This window comes from Suncus etruscus, chromosome 3 (genome assembly GCF_024139225.1).
Source record: "Suncus etruscus isolate mSunEtr1 chromosome 3, mSunEtr1.pri.cur, whole genome shotgun sequence".
Lineage (NCBI taxonomy): Eukaryota > Metazoa > Chordata > Mammalia > Eulipotyphla > Soricidae > Suncus > Suncus etruscus.
The window spans coordinates 132,529,698-132,549,929 of NC_064850.1; the positions used below are offsets into that span (position 1 = coordinate 132,529,698).

Below are 20,232 nucleotides of genomic sequence, written 5' to 3' on the forward strand. Positions count from 1 at the left end.
AACCCCTGAGCAATGCCGGGTGTGGCCCAAAAACCAAACCAAAACAAAACAAAACTTTATTGGCTGTGTGCAAGGCAAGTTCTCTACCTGCTTTTTTTACCCTTCTGATCCATGGCTCAATCATTTCTTTTCTTTTTCTTTTCTTTTTTTTTTTTTGGTTTTTGGGCCACACCCGGCAGTGCTCAGGGGTTACTCCTGGCTGTCTGCTCAGAAATAGCTCCTGGCAAGCACGGAGGACCATATGGGACACCGGGATTCGAACCAACCACCTTTGGTCCTGGATAGGCTGCTTGCCGCTGTGCTATCTCTCCGGGCCTCAATCATTTCTTAATAGCCTCCCTTCTACCTGCCTCAACGCAAGGCCCATGGACTCCATCTCTTTAGTAAAAACCTCGGGAAATAACATGTATTTCTCCCACAATAATCGAAAGGAGCATACAGACCAGTTGAGAGCAGTATCTGCTCATTTGATCAGGCCTGGGAGGGAAAAGGATGCAAGAGTGAGGTAAGACTGGTTGGTGGTTGTGGCTGTGAGGAAGGGAAGTGTTCTGAAAAGGAAATCATGTTTACTTCCAAGTGACCACGTCAACAGCAGTGCAACCTGATTCTTCCATTTTAAAAAAAAAATTTTTAATGGTCCTTCCACTTTTTTTTTTTAGAATTTTAATGGTCTTTTTATTTTATTTTTTAATTGTAATGGTCCTTCTTTTTGTTTAAAAAAATTGTAATGGTCCTTTCATTTAAAATTTTTTAATGGTCCTTCCATTTTATTTTTAATTTTAATGCTCCTTTTATTTTATTTTTTTACATTTTAATGGCCCTTCCATTTTTTAAAAAAAATTTTAATGGCCCTTCTATTTTTTCTTTTTATTATTTTAATGGTTCTTTCATTTTTTAAAATTTTAATGCTCCTTACATTTTTTTTTATTTTAATGGTCCTTCCATTTTTTTTTTTTAATTTTAATGCTCCTTCCAGTTTTTTCTTTTTCTTTTAATGCTCCTTCCACTTTTGATGTGTATGCCTCAAGATAAGCGAGAGTCCACACTTTCTTCCTTTCACCTCTGGCTCCAACAGTACAGCCCTGACCCTTCTCTTCTCAGCCTGAGTTTCTTCCACCAGAACGTTAGCGAACTTCTTTGGGCCTGGCAGGAAACATTGCAAGCAAGCAAGCAAGCAAGCAAAGGGATAAGCAACGGGATCTGCCCGCCCTTTTGCAGGAGGCTGGGGGGGTGGGCGAGAGAAAAGGAAGAGGAAAAGAAAACCCAGTTCAAGAACAACAACTGGAACCGCGGGCCTGGAGGATCACGGGTGGTTTCCAGTTTCCTAGACGCAGGCCAGGGACCCTCCCCGCTGCCCGCCCCGCGCCAGGCCTCCGAGGCCGTGGGCGGAGTCTCCGCGGAATATGCTAATAAAGACCCGACGGTATGCTAATGAGGCCCCCGGTGGGGTGTTTGTGGATTTATGCAAATCGCTTCCCGTGGGCGTGGCTTGCTCCCAGCGAGCGCCCCTGACAGCCCGCTGGGCCGGTGGTGCCTTTCCTCCCGGGACGGACGGGTCGAGTCGGGCGCGCTGGTCCATGCTGGTCGCCGCCTTTGTTCTGGGGCCCGAGCGGAGACATGCGCGGCTGACGATGGAAGTGGAAGACTCCGGCGGAGTGGTGCTCACCGCCTACCACTCGTACCCGCGCTCGCAGCCGTCCAGCTCCGAGCCGCGCCGTGCGCCCCTGGCCCCCGGCAGCCACCCCAGCCGCAGGTACCGCGCGCGCTGCGCTGCGCTGCTCCGGAGATTTGCTGGGGCTCGGGGAGGGTTGCTCTTGGAGTTGTGTCACTAGCTGGGTCGCTCTCCCGAGACACTGGGGTGCTCGATCCACTGTCACCGGTTGCTCTAGCAAGTTTGGGGGGGGGGGACCAGCCTAGGGAGCCTAGCGGTCACGTATTGTCTTGGGTGGAAAATGGGAAAGGGCACGCACGGAGTCCGGAAAGGCGCAAATCTCTGGCCAGCCAAGGTTGGCACCCGGTGGGTGGACTTGTGTTTCTTGAAATGCCTTGATGGCTAATAGAGGAAACCTCGTTTCTGCCGGGTTCACTATTAAAAATATTGACATCAAATATTTTATGATTCTTTTAAATGAGATTTAAATAGAAAATGAAAAAACAAAGTGCATCCTCTTAAATCCTTGATCATTTCTTTAATTACTTGCCCGCCCACCGAGCGAAAATCTACAAAATAAATCTTCATAAGCTTCATTTTTCGTTCTGCTTAAAGATAAACTTATTGTAGATAGGAGTTTCTATCACTTTTGTCAGTCTTTATATGGTAAAGGCAATTATATTTTGGAGGCTTAGAACTACTTTTGGAGTTTCAGTGTGTGCTTTTCAGGTTGTTTTACACAAGATTAAGGCTAATGAAACTTCCATTAACTTAACCAGAAGTGTTAGACTCAGGAATTTTTCATAAGTAAACAAAAGGAGTACAACAATAAGTAGAGATGGTTCGATATCTGACATGTAGGGAAGGTTTATTTGTTTAAATGTGGCTATTTTCGGTGGATCTACTGATGAATGGTTTTCTTTAAAAATAGGAAATTTGAGTGGTGTTCTTGGTTTTATTTTGGGCATCATTTATTTTTAGACATTTCTCTCTCTTTTATCTTTAATTATGTGATAATAATTACTTCTGTTCCTAATTGATTTGTTAGGCTTTCTGCAGCTTATGACTTATTTCAAGGAATATCCTTTTGGACTGTCTCCATGAGAACAAGCTATATTGGCATGAAATCTCTATTAGGCTTGGCTAACAAAGAAAAGCCTTTCTTCCAAAAAGATCAGATTGAGCAAAAACTACTTGCTACCTTAAGATAATGAGAAAATAACAATTTACTACCAACTTTAGAGTTGTGCACATTATTTTTAAAGACTACTTGAAGATACAGACTGGCATTCGTCTTTAGGATGTTTTCCAAACTATGAACTGTAATTACTCAGATTATGAGTAATTTAAGTTGATTTGTGATTTGATGAGAAACAGGGGCCAGATCTGTGCATTTGTAGATGGTCCTGCTGACACAGTTCTGTCTATAACTTCTAGCAGCTGTCTAGAGCAGTAGCCAGATTGTGCCTTTTGGGCTATCTGAAACTGCATCCGTTTCCAAAGCAAACTGAGGGAGAAGTTCCATTAACTCAGCATGTGGTCTTGTGGAATGATAATATACAAGAGCAAGAGTTTTGTTGTTTTTTTTTTTTTGCGGGGGGGGGGGGGCACAACCAGCTGCTCAGGGGTTACTCCTGTTTCTGCACTCAGAAATTAGTCCTGGCAGGCTCAGGGGACCATATAGGATGCCAGGAATCGAACCCATGTTCCATGTTGCATGCAGGGCAAACATCCTACTCTCTGTTCTTGGGTAGGGTAGGCAAACACCCTACCTAAAAGCTTGAGTTTTGTGCCATAGCTATAATTATTATCATGTAACAGCCGAGGAGATTTATGTCGTTTCAAGTTTGCATTTTTGGTGACTACCCTAAACCCTCTCTATAAGAACTTTTGTGTCACCCTCTGAAGTAGGAGATAAATGACCTCTGCCCCCTTCAACTAAATCACTAGAGAATAGCTTAATTCCTTGGTTCCCAGTAACGGTAATCAGAAAAAGGTTCCTGTATTTACTTGGAGCCAGAGGACATCATCAATCATTCCTTAGATAACTGAAATAATCAGGCCCATGTTATTAACCTTTGACTCACTAACAACTACTGATCAATACCTTCTTTGAAGGAGCAAGATCATCTTGTTCTACTTAGGAAGAAAGCTCTTTCTTTCAAGAAGAGTTTCCTTGCTTCCAGTTGTTTACATGTGCTTAATGTATTTGCAGAGTAGTGACTCAATGGTTTTAGGAGGCATGGACTATTATTTATCGATTTATAACATCATTTTTTTTAATCTCTTGGTGGCATAGGTACCATTCCAAGCAAACCATCTCCTTGTCAGGCATCTGTTTAGACTTTATTTTATGTCTTTAAGTCTTTTTTTTTTTTAAGTATTTCTGTCTGTCTCAAAATTAAAAGCCAGTAACTTTGATGTGCCATGAGCACATTAAGCATTTGGGAGACAACAATAAAATGTCTTCAACCTGAGAGTAGTTCTTTGCCTTTCAGACCCATAGGGATTTTGTTTTTCTGTGCACGTGTTTTGATGTTTGGGGCCACACCTGCCTGTGTTCAGAGGCTTACTCCTGCCTTTGTGCTAAGGTCTCTCCTGGTGGTCCTGGAAAACTAGATTCAGTGCTGGGAGTGGAATGCAGACAAGTGAAAGGCTAGCAACTTAAGTTCTGTGCCTAAGTCTTGGGCCCTCAGCACCTTAGACTTTTAAAGATGCTCTCAGAGTGAATCATAAATCAAAATCAAGAGGCTTCAGGTATAAAGTTGACCTTCCAGCTTTTCCCTTGTAAAAACCATGTCATAGCATTCGTCAACCTAGCCTTCCTCTGGTGTCTGCTACACTGGCGAGGCTGAATTATGGAATAATGGCTGCTCCGTGACACCTCTCCCCAGACTCTTCAACACTGAAACTGGGCTTCAAGAGAAACTTCTTGGACTTGTTCACTTAATTTGAATGACCAATATCAACCAAGTTTTCCAGGTACACAAGGCCAGGGGTCAGGCTGCCAGACATAGTACAACTCTCACACTTCTTACTACCACTACTATCTGGCCTTTGGCATAACTTCAGTTGCTCCCACCAGTGTCCCATACCAAGGAAGCATTCAGTATATGGTAGCTGCATTGTTATTGTCCTTACTTTTAATCACAGTTGATGTAAAGAGAGAGAAACCTGGGGCTGGAGTGATCATACAGAGGGTAGGTAGGATGCTAGTTTTATATGCAGCTGACCCGGGTTCAATCCTCAGCATCTAGGTTGTTCTCTGAGTCCTCTGAAATGTGATTCCTATGGGCAGAGCTAAGGATAATCTTTGAGCGTGCCAGGTGTGATCCAACAAACAAACAAACAAACAAAAAACAAAAAGAGAGTGAAATATTTTGGGAACTTACTCTCAAAATATTCATTCAGGACACTCTAGTGCAATGATTTGTCAGGAAGAAGGATAGAAATTCCCTTTCTCTCTGTGTTTATATTCTCTTGTGAAGATTAAAAGAAAAGGACACATTATAATTCTTAGCTCTGTTCTTTTAATTCTTTCTTGGGGCTGTGTGTAGAAGCATTTGGATCAGAATTTCATTCTAAGGTCATTTTTATGTTATTTATATTTTTTCTAAGGTAATTTTTAGATAGGCTAAACTTCTGCACTTTTTGGCAGATTCCTGAATGAAAATATTGACATCCAGATAAAAAAGAATTTCACCTGTAAAATGTAAGGTAGTAAAAATAAAACTGGATGTCTTAGTCTTTAAGTATTTTCTAAGTTATGTACAAATAAGATATAAAACACTTTTTTAAATAAAAATGATCAGGAGTCTTTCTGATGTTTATCTTATTATACCACGAACTTCCTTACAGGGGCCAAAAATAGAAGAGGAAAAGAATCAACTCTTCCTTAAAAACAAATACAGAAGTTTACCAAGGTTATCTTAGGCATTCTAATTAGACAACACTGTTAAAAGTTATTTAAAAGGAATATTATTTCCTAAATTATTTGATGAAAGTAAATTAGTGATAAATAGAAGTAAATAGGTTTTTTTTGGGAATAAACTAAATGTATAAACTTTTAGAGACTTTATTCATACTTTCTGGACTGAAAAGAATTAAAAAGATATTTATTTCCAAGTTCCAACTTTTAGTTAAGCATTTATGAAGGTCTATGTGAGTTTATGGATATGTAAATAGGTACACCAGATTCTGGGACTTATAAATAGTAATGGAAATGCCATTATTAATAGTGAATAAGATTTTTATAGTTATTCTTTATGTTTTCTTGGAAGCTAGAGTTGGTGTCTCTAGTTTCTTTTCACAGTGGGTCCCTGCTGGGTGTAGGTAGCCCCATTATGCACTGCTGTTGGAAGACATCTGCTATATTTCTTTTGATCCTGTCATTCGACTAAATATTTGGCCCTTGCTTTGTTCATTTTAAGCTTGCTTCTTCCTGATCATGAACTCTCAAAGCATTCAAAAGTATTCAGGGGAGTTAGGATATGTACAATCTCTTTCTTGTGAATGAAGATAACTTTTCACTTTTTTTGGATACAATTTTAGGCAGCATACTTGCAAGAGAAGATCTGAGTGTTCTTAGTAATATCAGCTTCCTGAAATATTAACATTTTTTGGTATCTGCTGTTTCATTGTCAAGGCTAAAATAAATCACCATTATAACAGTTTTGTTAAGGAAAGTGTAGATTTTCAGAAGTTTGCTCGTTTTCAATAGTTTTTTTCTGTTGCAGATTTTTTTCTGCTGTGGAATTGAATCAAAGATATAATGAATTTAGTTATGCCTCCTTATTTCCTGTGTTCAGTTGGTGATAGTTTGGGCTTTTCTTTTATGACCCGGACATTTGTGTGGGGGTAGAGTTGGTTGTTTGGTAAGAAGTTCCTTGGTTTGGAGTGATGTGATGTTTTCCTATTTTTAAATTAATGCTATGCAATTTTGGTGAGAATTCTGAAGAATTCCAAAGAATCATCAGATTATGTCCTCCTCAGTGCCTTGGTTGTTTTTGTTTTGTTTTTGTTTGGTTCTTGGGCCACACCCGTCAGAGCTCAAGGGTTATTTCTGCCTCTGCACTCAGAAATCGCTTCTGGCAGGCTCAGGGGACCATATGGGATGCGGGGGATTGAACCTAGGTCCGTCCTGGGTCTGCCTCGTGCAAGGCAAACACCCTACACCGCTGTAATATCTCTCTTTTTCTTCTCCTTGGATCTGGAGATGTATGAAGTTCTCCCTAATATTGACGTTTGCACTTTCACCAACTTAAGGTATTGTCTATAAAACTATGTCCCACTTTTTTTTTAACTTTATTGATTGATTGATTGATTTTTGGGGCCACACCCAACGGTGCTCAGGGGTCACTTCAGGCTCTGCACTCAGAAATCGTCCCTGGCAGGCTGGGGGGACTGTATGGAATGTTGGCATTTTTTAAAATTTATTTATTTATTTTTGGTTTTTGGGTCACACCCGGCAGCGCTCAGGGGTTACTCCTGGCTCCATGCTCAGAACTCACCCTTGGCAGAATCGGGGGACCATATGGGATGCTGGGATTCGAACCACCATCCTTCTGAGTCTAAGGCAAACGCCTTACTGCTGTGCTATCTCTCTGGCCCAATATATCTTTATTTAAATACCTTGATTACAAACACGATTGTAGTTAGCACACATGGCACACGATTGGGTCGGCCACATGCAAGGCAAATGTCCCACCGATGTGCTATCTCTCCAGCCCCTATCTCTCACTTTGTAATAAATATCTTGGGTATTTTGAAACTGCAAGTGTCTCCTTCACCTTAAACTTTGCTGTACGAATTGTATAGTAAAAGTCTGTTGCAAGGGTGTTCAGACTGTGATTTTCTAGTTTTATTTTTCCACGGATGTATTTTCCATAAATCTATACACAAAATCTTTTTGTTGTTATTCTTGTTATTTTTCAGCTGTCAACCAAACTTAAATAAGCATCAATAGTTATTCAACCATCTATCCCTTTTACATTTTGTCCTTAGATACAATAAAATAATTTAATTTAATTTGATTTGAATTTATGAATCTATATTTTAAAAATAGTTTAAATAACGTTTATTTATTTAGGTTTTTGAGCCTCACCAGAGATGCTAAGGGGTTACTCCTGGTCTCTGTGCTCAGAAATCGCTCCTGGCAGGCTCGGGACTATGTGAGATGCCAGGAATAGAATCTGGGTCTATCCTGGGTTGGCTACGTGCAAGGCAAATGCCCTACCACCTTGCTATTGTTCTGGCCCCTAGAAATAGTTTTTTTTGAAGCAAATTTTTAATATAGGCTTAAGAGAAAAATAACCATACACTTGTTAAATTAAGTGGTGGGTTTAAGAGAGGTAGTCGTTAAAGTTGTATATTACTAAGATTACTCTTTTTTTTTTTTTGGTTTTTGGGTCACACTCGACAGCACTCAAGGGTTACTCCTGGCTCTACACTCAGAAATCGCTCATGGCAGGCTTGGGGGACCATATGGGATGCTGGGATTTGAACCACCATCCTTCTGCATATAAGGCAAACGCCCTGCCTCCATGCTATCTCTCTGACCCCAATATTACTAAGATTACTAAGATTTTTACTTTTATTGCTAAGATTTTTCTGAGGACTATGTATGATTGTGATGGAAAAAAAATTTGTGTGCTTTTGGGCCACACCCGGTGACACTCAGAGGTTTACTCCTGGCTATGGGCTCAGAAATTTCTCCAGGCTTGGGGGACCATATGGTATGCCTGGGGTTTGAACCGTGGTCTGTCCTAGCTTAGCACAAAAGGCAAATGCCCTATGGCTTGAGCCACTGCTCCAGCCCCTGATGGGAAGTTTTTACCAACAGTATTCCTAAATGTAACCTGAACATTTGCAGATATACCACAACTAAAGTGACCCTTTACATTTGTGTCTAATCATTTTAAAGCATAATATTTTGTTTCTAAAGTATTTTCATTCTGTGTTCCTAGTCTGTGGTCTCTAGATATGAATTTTGGCAAAGATTAAAAATAAAATTTTGTGTAGTAAAGCAAAGGAAGAGAATGAGATGTTTTTCTCAGAAGACAAAGTTAGAAGCAAAGTTCATCCATTTTAAACACAGACTTTATGTTATTCTTAAAACTTTTTGGATGAAAATACTAAAGTCAAGTGTACCTATAAGAGTTGAAGAAATGAACTCTTTCTAAGTAAGGTCATTAAGACAACTTGAAGGCTGAGGAGATGTTACAGATAGGAAGGCATGCAGTCAACTTCAGTTCCATCTTGACAAGTGGTTTCCCAAGCACTCCAGTAATGCTTCCTGAGCATAGAACCAGTAGTAAGCACTGAAGCACTTCCAGATGTGGCCTCAAAACTGAAATAAAATAAAATAAAATAAAGGCAGTATGATTATAGAGCAAGTAGCTCTTTATTAAAGTGTGTGTTTGAGAGCTGGAGTGATAGTATAAGGATGTGTTGCATGCCTTGTATGTGGCCAATTAGGGTTTGATTCTTAACAACCTGTATGATCCTTTAATAAAATTCTTCCAGGAGTAATTCCTGAAAACAGCACCAGGAGTAACCGCTAGGCACCTACAGGTGTACCTCCTCAAAGGTGTAAATAGCTTATATAGGTATTATTTTATTTCTTATAGTATTAAAATACTATTGTAATTTCGCCTTCTTTTCAGGCATTCCCTGACACTTTGGCAAGCACTTTTTTCTTTCTAATGTTATTTCTAAGAGGTTTTGTATTTTGATTAGGTCGTTAATCTTGTTTGAAATTTGTAAAGATCTTCAGAAGACTGAGCTAACAAAAGAGTTTGATTCTGTTTGAGAGGTTCTTTGTTTACTTTAGTTTCTTGCTGTGTTCTGTTTAAATGAGTTAGTGAGTTCTGTATGTATGATTTATATTTGTTAATTATAAAGGTCCATGGGTTCCATATCTTTAATTACTACAGAATAAACATCAAGTCTTCAAGTGGACCTAAAGAATGCAATAGATTATTTTACTATATATCCCACTTTATTCACTATATATTCCACTTTTCTAAAGTGGACACTAAAGAAAGTAATGGATTATTTTATTATGTATTTATTATCTTCAATATCTGGGGTTAATGGAATACTTTTTGAGAAATACTGATGGTAAGCCACTTTTCAATAAATGAATACTCTAGATAAACCCATTCATTCAACAGACATTAAGTGCCACGTAATTCCAAGGGTGGGAGAACATCCACTGAGAACCACTTAGCGAACCAGCTGCTTTGTCTCATGTTACTCTCAAAAACTAATTAAACCTATGCATTCCATTTCTGATCCCTTAGATGAATAGATGACTATTGCACATAAACACACAAGACAAAGAACAGGAAGGAGAAGCAGGAAAGCAAAGACAGACTAGTATGCAGAACTTAAAAAATAGCCAAATACTTGAGATCTATTATTTGTACATTTCATTCTATGTTGCGGTGCTGCTTAATCTTATGTGTCTCTCTGTTTAACTTTATGACCTATCAGAAAATTTAATAAGTAAAATGATCCCTGTGAAGTTTCCTGTTTAATATTCATTAATAAAACATCAATTAAGAAATATTTTCCAACAATTTGTCTTTATACACAGGCCTATTAGTTCAGTGCACTCAGATATTTATATCTGTAGTGGAATATGACAGTGTGCAGAGAAGTGTAAACATACTAAAATGACATTATGACTGATAATAGGATATTTGATCTCTTTTATTCCCATTTCTCCCTAAAAATCCACACAGAAGGGCCCGGAGAGATAGCACAACGGCGTTTGCCTTGCAAGCAGCCGATCCAAGACCAAAGGTGATTGGTTTGAATCCCGGTGTCCCATATAGTCCCCTGTGCCTGCCAGGAGCTATTTCTGAGCAGACAGCCAGGAATAACCCCTGAGCACTGCTGGGTGTGGCCCAAAAACCAAAACCCCCAAAAAAAAAAAAAAAAAAAAAAATCCACACAGAAACCAAAGTTAACATGTCAGTAGTTGCTATATTCATATTTTAAGTAGTAGGAGATGAAACACACAACAAAGGAACAATTAAGAAGTAAGGATTTACTTTCTTTTGGGGGATGGGTACACAGCTTAGTGGTAGATGAGGGCAGGGACAAAGGGAGAACTCCTGGCTTGCTGACTTTGTATTGGAGGTCCTGTATCTTTAGAATTCTTGAACTCAGACTGTTGAGTTGCTTCTCCAGTTCCAGGACTAAACTTCTTTTGTAACATTTTCTTCTTTTATTGGGGGTGGAGAGATAGCATGGAGGTAGGGCTTTTGCCTTGTATGCTAGAAGTTCAGTGGTTCAAATCCTGGCATCCCGTATGGTCCCCCTAGCTTGCCAGGAGCGATTTCTGAGTGTAGAGCCAGGAGTAACCCCTGAGTGCTGTCAGGTGTGACCCAAAGACCAAAAAAATTTTTTTTTCTTCTTTTAATTATTTTTTAATAATTTCTTTATTTAAACAAAGATGATTGATTGTGGTTGGGTTTCAGTCATAACAAGAACACCCTACTTCACCGTGCAACCTTCCCATCACCAATGCACCATCTCTTCCCTCTCCACCCCTCCTCTTTTAATTATTTAAAATTTTTCTTTCTTTCTTTTTTGGTTATACCCAGCAGTGCCCAGTGACAACTTTTGGTTCTGTGCTCAGGGTTCATCCCTGGCAGTGCTCAGGTAACCTTATGTAGTGAGTGCCAAGGATCAAACCATTTGCGGCAACAGGCCTAAAACCCTGTACTTTCATTCTGGCCAAGCTCAAGATTTTCTTGACAATGGTAGTCAGCCTCGTTTTTTCACAGAACAATTGACCTCTCTAACAGTCACTGAGTACTCTTGCATGGTTCTGTGATGTCTGTGTTTTTATAGGCCTGTTTTTATTGACATATTTCTGTGCTTGACTTGCATGATTCTATTTAATCTTTGTAACAGACCAAGGACAGGAAGAAGCCTAGACTTAGAGAAGCCCCAGTCAGTCACAAAACAAAATAATCTTACCTAGTTCTTTCAAAAGGATGCTTTTTAAACCAATCACCTAAATCTTTAAATGGTACTTAATGTATTATGAATTGACTGTTTTTGCCTCATTATTTATAGGTCTGTTGTTTTTACACAAAATTAATGAATTCTTCGTAACAACCACCAGCAGCAGGAACTTTCACATAGAAGTTAAACCTACTTAGTTTTGGTTTAATCTTTCTAGACTGTCAGATAAGTTTGGAATGGCTCGATATGAATTAATAATCTTAGAAATGTTGCTATTGCTAGAAGGATATGCAGTAATGGAAACTGTTAAATTAATATTTATTTGGGGAGACCATACTCATTTATTTTCTTGGGTCACAGTTCTATCCCAGGTCTCTTCTTTGCTGTGTGTTTTGGGGTGCATGCGGGGATGGGGGGTGGCTGCTATATGGAGATTGAGCCTTGGCCTCCTGTGTGCAAAATCCAGCTTTACTTGAATTCATCTCATTGAGCTCTCTCAAGCTGTAGGATATTTAAATATTTTTAAATGCTAAACCCGTATTCTTGCACTGCATGCTTTTATCTTATTTTTTCATCTGTGGGGGCAACCCCCTGTGGTGTTACGGTATGGCAGGGCCACTAAATGATGCTAGTGGAAGGGTGGAATTTGGTTTCAGGGATGGACATGGAGTCTTAGCTATACAAGGCATGTGCTCTATCTCTCCACCAAATCCATTTAATTTAGGCTGCTCTATTTAAAAATAAACAAAACATTGGAAAAATCATTCAGTTTGAGCCAAGTAATTAGTAACAAACAGGCATTTTTAAAATTATTTATTTGCCACACCCAGTAATGTTCAGAGGATATATGTGGAAGCAAGACTGAGACTATTGCAGCTGCATCCAAAACAAGTGTCTCACCACCAGTCCTATCTCTCTGGCCTCAATAAATAGGAATCTTCCTTTGACTTTTACTGTAAGTAAGAAGAAAGCTATTTTATTTTTATTTAAATATCATGATTACAAGGTTGATCATAATACAGGTAAGGTTTATACACAGATAAAGTTTTCATGATTGAGTTTACAGTCATACAATGAACAATCTTCACCAGTACTAATTTAACACCACAAATGGCCCCACTTTCCCTTTCACTTTTCCTTATGCCTTCTGTCCTCCCATCCTACCCACCCTCTTCGCCTGCCTCTGAGGAGGCATTTTTCACTTTATCTGGTTTTGCGCTCAGGAATTACTCCTGGCAGATTCAGGGGACCATATTAGATGCTCGGGATCGAGCCGAGTTGGTCGTGTGCAAGGTAAGCATCCGACCCACTGTGCTATTGCTCTGGCCCCCTAATCTCTTATTCTTTAGGTTTATCGTCTGAGAAACTAGATCTTAGAATTTTATGTATTTATTTTAACTGCCCCCTTTTTTTATTTTTTGGCCTATACCTGGCGGTGATGCTTAGGGGTTACTCCTGGCTCTATGCTCAGAAAATGCTCCTGGCATACTCAGGGGACCATATGGGATACCAGGGATCAAACCCGGGTGGGTTCCGGGTTGGCCATGTGCAAAGCATATGCCCTACGTGCTGTGCTATTGCTCCGGCCTCCTTAACTGCCTGCGCTTTTTAAGAATAATTTTTATAGTTGAAAATTATTTTGTACAATCTAAGATTTTTTGACTTAAAATAATTCTTTTTTGTTTGTTTTGTTTTGTTTTGTTTCGTTTTGGGGACACATTTGGTAATGCTCAGGCCTAATTCCTGGCTCTGTGCTCAGGAATTACTTCTGGTGGAGCCTGGAGTTATGGGATGATGGAGATAGAATCTGGGTCAACTGCATGTAAGGCAAATGCTCTACCCACTGTAGTATATCTCAAACACCTCAACAAGAATTCCTTTTTTTTTTTGTTTTGTTTTGTTTTGATGCTTAGAGGTTACTCCTGGCTAAGTGCTCAGAAATTGCCCTTGGCTTGGGGGGACCATATGGGACGCCGGGGTATCGAGCCGTGGTCCTTCCTTGGCTAGCGCTTGAAAGGCAGATACCTTTCCTCTAGCGCCACCTCGCTGGCCCCCCAACAGGAATTCTTTTTTTGTTTTGTTTTGTTTTTTTGTTTTTTGGGCCACACCCGGTGGTGCTCAGGGGTTACTCCTGCCTGTCTGCTCAGAAATAGCTCCTGGCAGGCACGGGGGACCATATGGGACACCGGGATTCGAACCAACCACCTTTGGTCCTGGATCGGCTGCTTGCAAGGCAAACGCCGCTGTGCTATCTCTCCAGGCCCAGGAATTCTTAATAGTTCAAATTTAGTATTCCATGAAAATGAATGGGTTTTCCTTTTTTTCTTTACCAAACCAATCAAGTTTTTCTCTATCTCTAAATTGGAGTTTACTGAGTGTTGGATCCTGCTCCTGGACTTTGCCTTTATGAAGATAGTTCTATGCTATATCTCACCCAGAATTTTAGGATAAGATAAGCCTATTTGCAATCGTGGTACCTCCCAACCCTTCCTTCTTTCCTTTGAGTCTGAGCCCCACCCTTATCTACCAGTGACCTTGGATAAATCCTATCAGACTGGGCATGAAGATTTCCATTTAGAAAAACTAATCCAGGGTCCTTCTTATCTGGACTTGACTCTTCAGAATCACCTCCACACTTTGCACACTTGTGTTTATTTATTTATGATAAGTATTTCTTTTGATAAACTTTAGTTTTTAGAAATACCGGAACTACAGTGATTGGACAATTATTTTAGTTAATTATAAACAGTGCTGTCTGGACCTCTCTTCTAACAGTTTCTTCTCAGGATTCTTAGCCAGTAGGGGCCTCAAAAAGTATCACTAAACAGGAACTAAGCATTCTGAAAGACCAGTCATGAGTAAAGACTGCAAATGTCTCTGCAAATGGGAAGCGAGGCATGGAAAAGTCTGACACAGAGGTCGCAAGGGAAAACCAGGTTGTTGAGGGTTGTTGAGTCAGGTTCCAAGTTTCTTCTAGTCATCCCTAGTCACCTTCATCCTGTTAAAATAGTACCTGCGCAGGCTATGTCATGGTCTGCTGTGAAAACAGCAGCTAATAGAAAGGAAACATGGGCAAGGAAGAAAAATAACTGGATCATTATTTCAGAAATTTATATTATGAAGAATTTAGAGAGAATAGAGAACAGGTAGTTACTGTTCTATGTATGGCATTTCCTGAGTTTCTTTCAACTTCTATTGAACTACCTACCCATGCACATTATCTCATTAACAATTTGTTGGTGAGTATAAAAAACACACTAGCTGTGACTTTTCTTTAGCATCTTAAAAAGCATTTGCTGACCTCAATAGAATAAGTAATTAATGGGGAAAGAGCTGACTGTAAGTATTTCAGAGGATCCCTGGCCCTTGTGATTTTTAGCATACCACAACTTAATTTTTCTCCCTCCTCATTCATAAAGCTTAGTGGTTTCAAGGTTTACTTGCCAACTGTTTTTGAGAAATATGAATTGTGCTTAGTTGCAGGAAGCTCCATCCACTCTAGAAAACTCCCACCTCTTCTAGTTGCTAGAAGCATGTAATTGGAAAAAAGCAGGCCATGTTCTGCCCCGTTCAAAGCTGTGTCATCCTTTGTGGGGGCAGCGAATCAACACCAGCTAAAACAACATGAGTCACTGTTTAGAAGCACAAGTGAAACTGATGTAGATTATATCAATCTTAAGAAAATATGTTATTCCTTTTATCCAGATTCTAAAATATTATCTTGTGGGAGATTGATTAGTAAACTATTTCCTTAAAATGTAAAGTTAATTTTTGCTCTCCCACAGGAATTTTCAATAACTTATGAAGAAACTATCTTCAGTTATCCATTATTTTACTTTAGTTTCTTTCATTTTTCTGGTCTGTTTTTTTCTGCTTTTCTATGCCCATCTTACTCCAATTTATATCATTTCTATTTTAAACTCATTTCAGATCTATTGGATTAAAACCTTGTTAGTTTTCACTCCCCCTTTTGTGCATTTTGATAATTCCGTGGAGGTAGGAATATCACTCATAAGGCAGGTTTGGAGATCATCTCAAACTCGGTCTGCTTCACTTAAGCTCTGGACTATTCATGTTATAGAATGTACCTCCTTTTGTTTTGGGAAAATGGCAAGAGTTTCAACTCTTGGCTTTCTGCCTGTTTGGAATGATGCCACCCTAGAAAAGAATCATAACCAAACATGATTAAATCTCAGTCTTAGTAAGTATTAATAAAAGAAAACTGCATCGATACCTGTTTTTGGGAACTAGTAGAAATCAAGGTATCTTGTTTTCTTGTGGTTTTTATTTATTGGATTTATTTGTAAATGGATTCATTTGTAACCAAACTATACATTGTATTGTCAAGATTATTTGGTGAACTATGAAGCAAAATAATTTCACAAAATGAACATATATTGTAGATACTCTTGTTTGTTTTTTGGGTCCAAACATAGTCAAGGTTTACTTTCGGCTCTGCACTCAGGAATTACTCCTGGTGGTCTTGGGGAATCATATGGATTGCCAGAGATGGAACCTGGTTGTCGTATGCAAGGCAAGTGACCAAGCCATTGTACTATCGCTCTGGTCCCTGAAATACTCTTTTTCATTGAATTTGCATTCATTACTAAGTTACTCAAAAAAAAGTAATTGATATATTGCCTTGTAACTCTTAGTTTTGGACCTAGATATATTTTCACCTATTGAACAAATTGATTTTTTTTTCATGTAGTTCTTAGTGTGTCAGATTATAGAACTCTTTGTGAATCTATTAAAAGCTGTTGACTCCTAAAAGGAAAAAAGACTCTGTGTGTGTGTGTGTGTGTGTGTGTGTGTGTGTGTGTGTGTGTGTGTGTGTGTGTGAGTCAACAGCCTTAAGAGATTAGCTTTAAAAAACGTGAGACTCAGGCAATATTAAAAGTATCCCATAAAGACAGCTAGCATGCCGGTTGCATTAGAGATTGCCAGACCCTCTGTCTCCTTGTAATCTGCCACGTCTGGGGTGTATTTCCATGATGGGCAATTTCTATGGTTTAGACATTTCTGCCTGATGTGGAAAGTTAACAGAACAGAGGCTGGGAGTGCCCCGGACTTTCCAGATAATACCTGTATGCATAGAACAGTTCTGTTCTTAAAAATGTTTTCAGTCAACATAATGAGATTAGGGTACAAGACAGCACTGAGCTTAAACTACTTCTCAAGGACAGCAAAGGGAAAAGAAAACATTTTAGAATCTCACTAAGGGTGGAAATTATACAGTTTTGCCCCAAAAGCAGACATGGAAGATAAATATTTTTGATTTTATTTGGAGCATTTCTGGGCATTTCTAGTGGTTTCCTTGAATTTCACCAAAGTGTGTGATCTGCATGTTCGTAATCTTGTATGCCAAGTAGAAAGAAGAGAATGCTTATGTGAAATGAAACCTATAAAGGATGAGACAGACATAAGGCTTTTCTGACCTGAAAATGTGAGGTCAGAATGCTTGAGAAAGTCACTCAGAACCTAGAAGATTATGGCACTGAAAACAGAAATACAAGAAAATTAGTTGAGGGGGCTGGAGACATAGCATGGAGGTAAGGTGTTTGCCTTTCATGCAGGAGGTTATCGGTTCGAATCCCGGCGCCCCATATGGTCCCCCCGTGCCTGCCAGGAGTAATTTCTGAGCCTGGAACCAGGAATAACCCCTGAGCGCTGCCGGGTGTGACCCAAAACCACCAAAAAAAAAAAAAAAAAAAAAAAAGAAAATTAGTTGAAGTCATGAGTAGCAAGTTGTTAGCATATTTCCTAGGAAAGTTAGAGATGTAGATGCCAAACAAATATGACTGACTTCTACAAGTAATCTTAAAGTAGCACTGTGTGACAGATTGTTGAAATATACAGATTATTTAGTCCTTCCTTCCTCCCTCCCTCCCTCCCTCCCATCTTCCCTCCCTCCCTCCCTCCCTCCCTCCCTCCCTCCCTCCCTCCCTCCCTCCCTCCCTTCCTTCCTTCCTTCCTTCCTTCCTTCCTTCCTTCCTTCCTTCCTTCCTTCCTTCCTTCCTTCCTTCCTTCCTCCTTCCTTCCTTCCTTCCTGGCATCACCTACTGGCTTAGGGCATACTCCTGGCTCTGTATTCAGGGATAATTCCTAGTTGGGTTCAGGGTACCTGGGATGGAACTAGTGTCGGACACATATAAGGCAGGCACCTTAACCCCCATACCTTCTCTATAACCCCAGATATTTTTTTTGTTTTGTTTTGTTTCATTTTTGTTTTTTGGGCCACACCTGCTCAGGATTTACTCCTGGCTATGCACTCAGAAATTGCTCCTGGTTTGGGGAACCATATGGGACACCGAGATCAAACCACGGTCTGTCCTGGAGTGCAAGGCAAATGCCCTACCGTTGTGCTATTGTTCTGGCTCCAACCCCAGGTATTTCTTTTTTTTTTTTTTTTTTTTTTTTTTTTTTTTTTTTTTTTTTTTTTTGGTTTTTGGGCCACACCCGTTTGACAGCTCAGGGGTTACTCCTGGCTATGTGCTCAGAAATCGCCCCTGGCTTGGGGGGACCATATGGGATGCCGGGGATCGAACCGCGGTCCGTTCCTTGGTAGCGCTTACAAGGCAGACACCTTATCTCTAGCGCCACCTTCCCGGCCCCCCCCAGGTATTTCTTATTCTTTTCTCTTTTTTTGAGGGGAGGGATTGGGCCACACCCGGTGGTGCTCCTGGCTATCTGCTCAGAAATCGCTCCTGGCAGGCACGGGGGACCATATGAGATGCTGGGATTCGAACCAACCACCTTGGGTCCTGGATCAGCTGCTTGCAAGGCAAACACCGCTGTGCTATCTCTCCGGCCCTCCTAGGTATTTCTTTTCTTTTTTTTATTTCTTTTATTTTTTTCTTCCCAGATATTTCTTAATTTGATTTTCATTCTGCCTTGATTTCATGCAACACATTCATTAACCAGTTTAGAAAACTTTCAAAGTTCCAAGAATTTTTGGAAAACATTTTTTTTTTTGAATTTTAATTCCTTCTCTTGCTTTCCTGTTGTGATGTTTGGGAAGTGCATATGCTAGTTGTGCACTGAAATCACACACTTTGTGGTACAAGAGTCCCAGACCTCTAGGACGGATTACACTTGGGCATGTGGGAGTGGGGAGTGAGTGGGAGCCTAGGATTGAATTCAGTCTCACTGGCCTCACAATTGGAAGGCAGTTGTTCTACTACTAAACTTCCTTTTCCTATGATCCAAATCTTGTATTTTTAAAAGCTCAGATTTTAAGCCACTTAAGTTGTCAAATTCTGATTAGATGTATAACTTTGTTTTAATGGAAATGACTCATAATTAGATTTTTTAATTTTTTTTTTACATAAGATATAACTTAACAATGCAACATTACTCTCTCTACAGGCTGCCAAACCGTGTGTGCAACCAAACTCTGTGTGTGTGTGTGTTTGTGTGTGAGTGTGACGAGGCCTTACTTCTGGTTCTGTGCTCAGGAATAACTCATGATGGCTCAGGAGATTTATGTTGTGTCAGGATTAAATCCAAGTCAGTGGCCAGCATGGCAAGTGCTTTGCCCACTGCATTATCTTTCCAGCCTAAACAGGTTTTTGTGAGGATGTTTGGCATTCATGAATTGAGACCAGCTTCCTCCTTTGAAGTGGAGTTTTTTCATGCTGAAAGATATTATTTTTACAGTGGCATTGATTCTCAAATAGTAAAGTGTAGGACATTTCAAGGATGTATCTTTGGTGTCCATTTCAAATTCCCATTCAGAGAATTCCCTTTCAGATAAAAACATTGAACATATTTTCAAAATGTTATTTCTTTTTAGAAAAATTTATTTATTTATTTATTTATTTTGGGGGGGGTTTGGGTTTTTGGGTCACACCCGGCGGTGCTCAGGGGTTACTCCTGGCCGTCTGCTCAGAAATAGCTCCTGGCAGGCACAGGGGGCCATATGGGACACTGGGATTCGAACCAACCACCTTAGGTCCTGGATCAGCTGCTTGCAAGGCAAACACCTCTGTGCTATCTCTCCGGGCCCGAAAAATTTATTTCTAATTGGGACATATCTGGCAATTGTGGAGGGGCTGTGACCACTTTCTTCCAGGCTCAGACCAGTAGTACCCGGTTGTGCCCAGCCTTGCAGTGAAAGTGGCCTCCCAGGGCCATTATCATAATGGTTCTTGAGAGCTATCTATAATTTGGTGTTGTTTGGAGGATCCTCTGGTGCTTGAAGATTGAAATTCAAGACTTTGAGTTCAACACTGAACTCAAGACTTTGCCCATGCCCCTCCACTTGAATTATGTCTCTAATCCTTAGAGAATTATGTTTATAATCAATTTCCCTCCCAGTTTTATGGAGATTTAATTGACAGCAGTATGTGTTTAAGGTATCCTGCATAATGACTTGACAACATATTGTGAAGTGATTACAGTGGGTTTAGGTAGCATGCATCATCTCATTGATAAGGAAAGAAAACTTTTTAAATCAAAAATGTCATTTCTCGGGGCCAGAGAGATAGCATGGAGGTAGAGCATTTGCCTTGCATGGAGAAGGATGGTGGTTTGAATCCCAGCATCTCATATGGTCTCCCAAGCCTGCCAGGAGTGATATCTGAGTGTAGAGTCAAGAG

General features: G+C 40.0%; 1 protein-coding gene across 1 annotated transcript in view; it reads left to right on the forward strand.

Annotated features, from left to right (window-relative positions):
- Positions 1 to 1,460: 1,460 nt before the first annotated feature.
- ARHGAP28 (Rho GTPase activating protein 28) overlaps positions 1,461 to 20,232 on the forward strand; it is a 189,430-nt gene continuing 170,658 nt past the window's right edge. Inside the window, exon 1 of the mRNA XM_049770195.1 lies at positions 1,461 to 1,753. Coding sequence (XP_049626152.1) covers positions 1,578 to 1,753 — 176 coding nt within the window. The 5' untranslated portion in view covers positions 1,461 to 1,577. The remainder of the gene's footprint in view (positions 1,754 to 20,232) is intronic.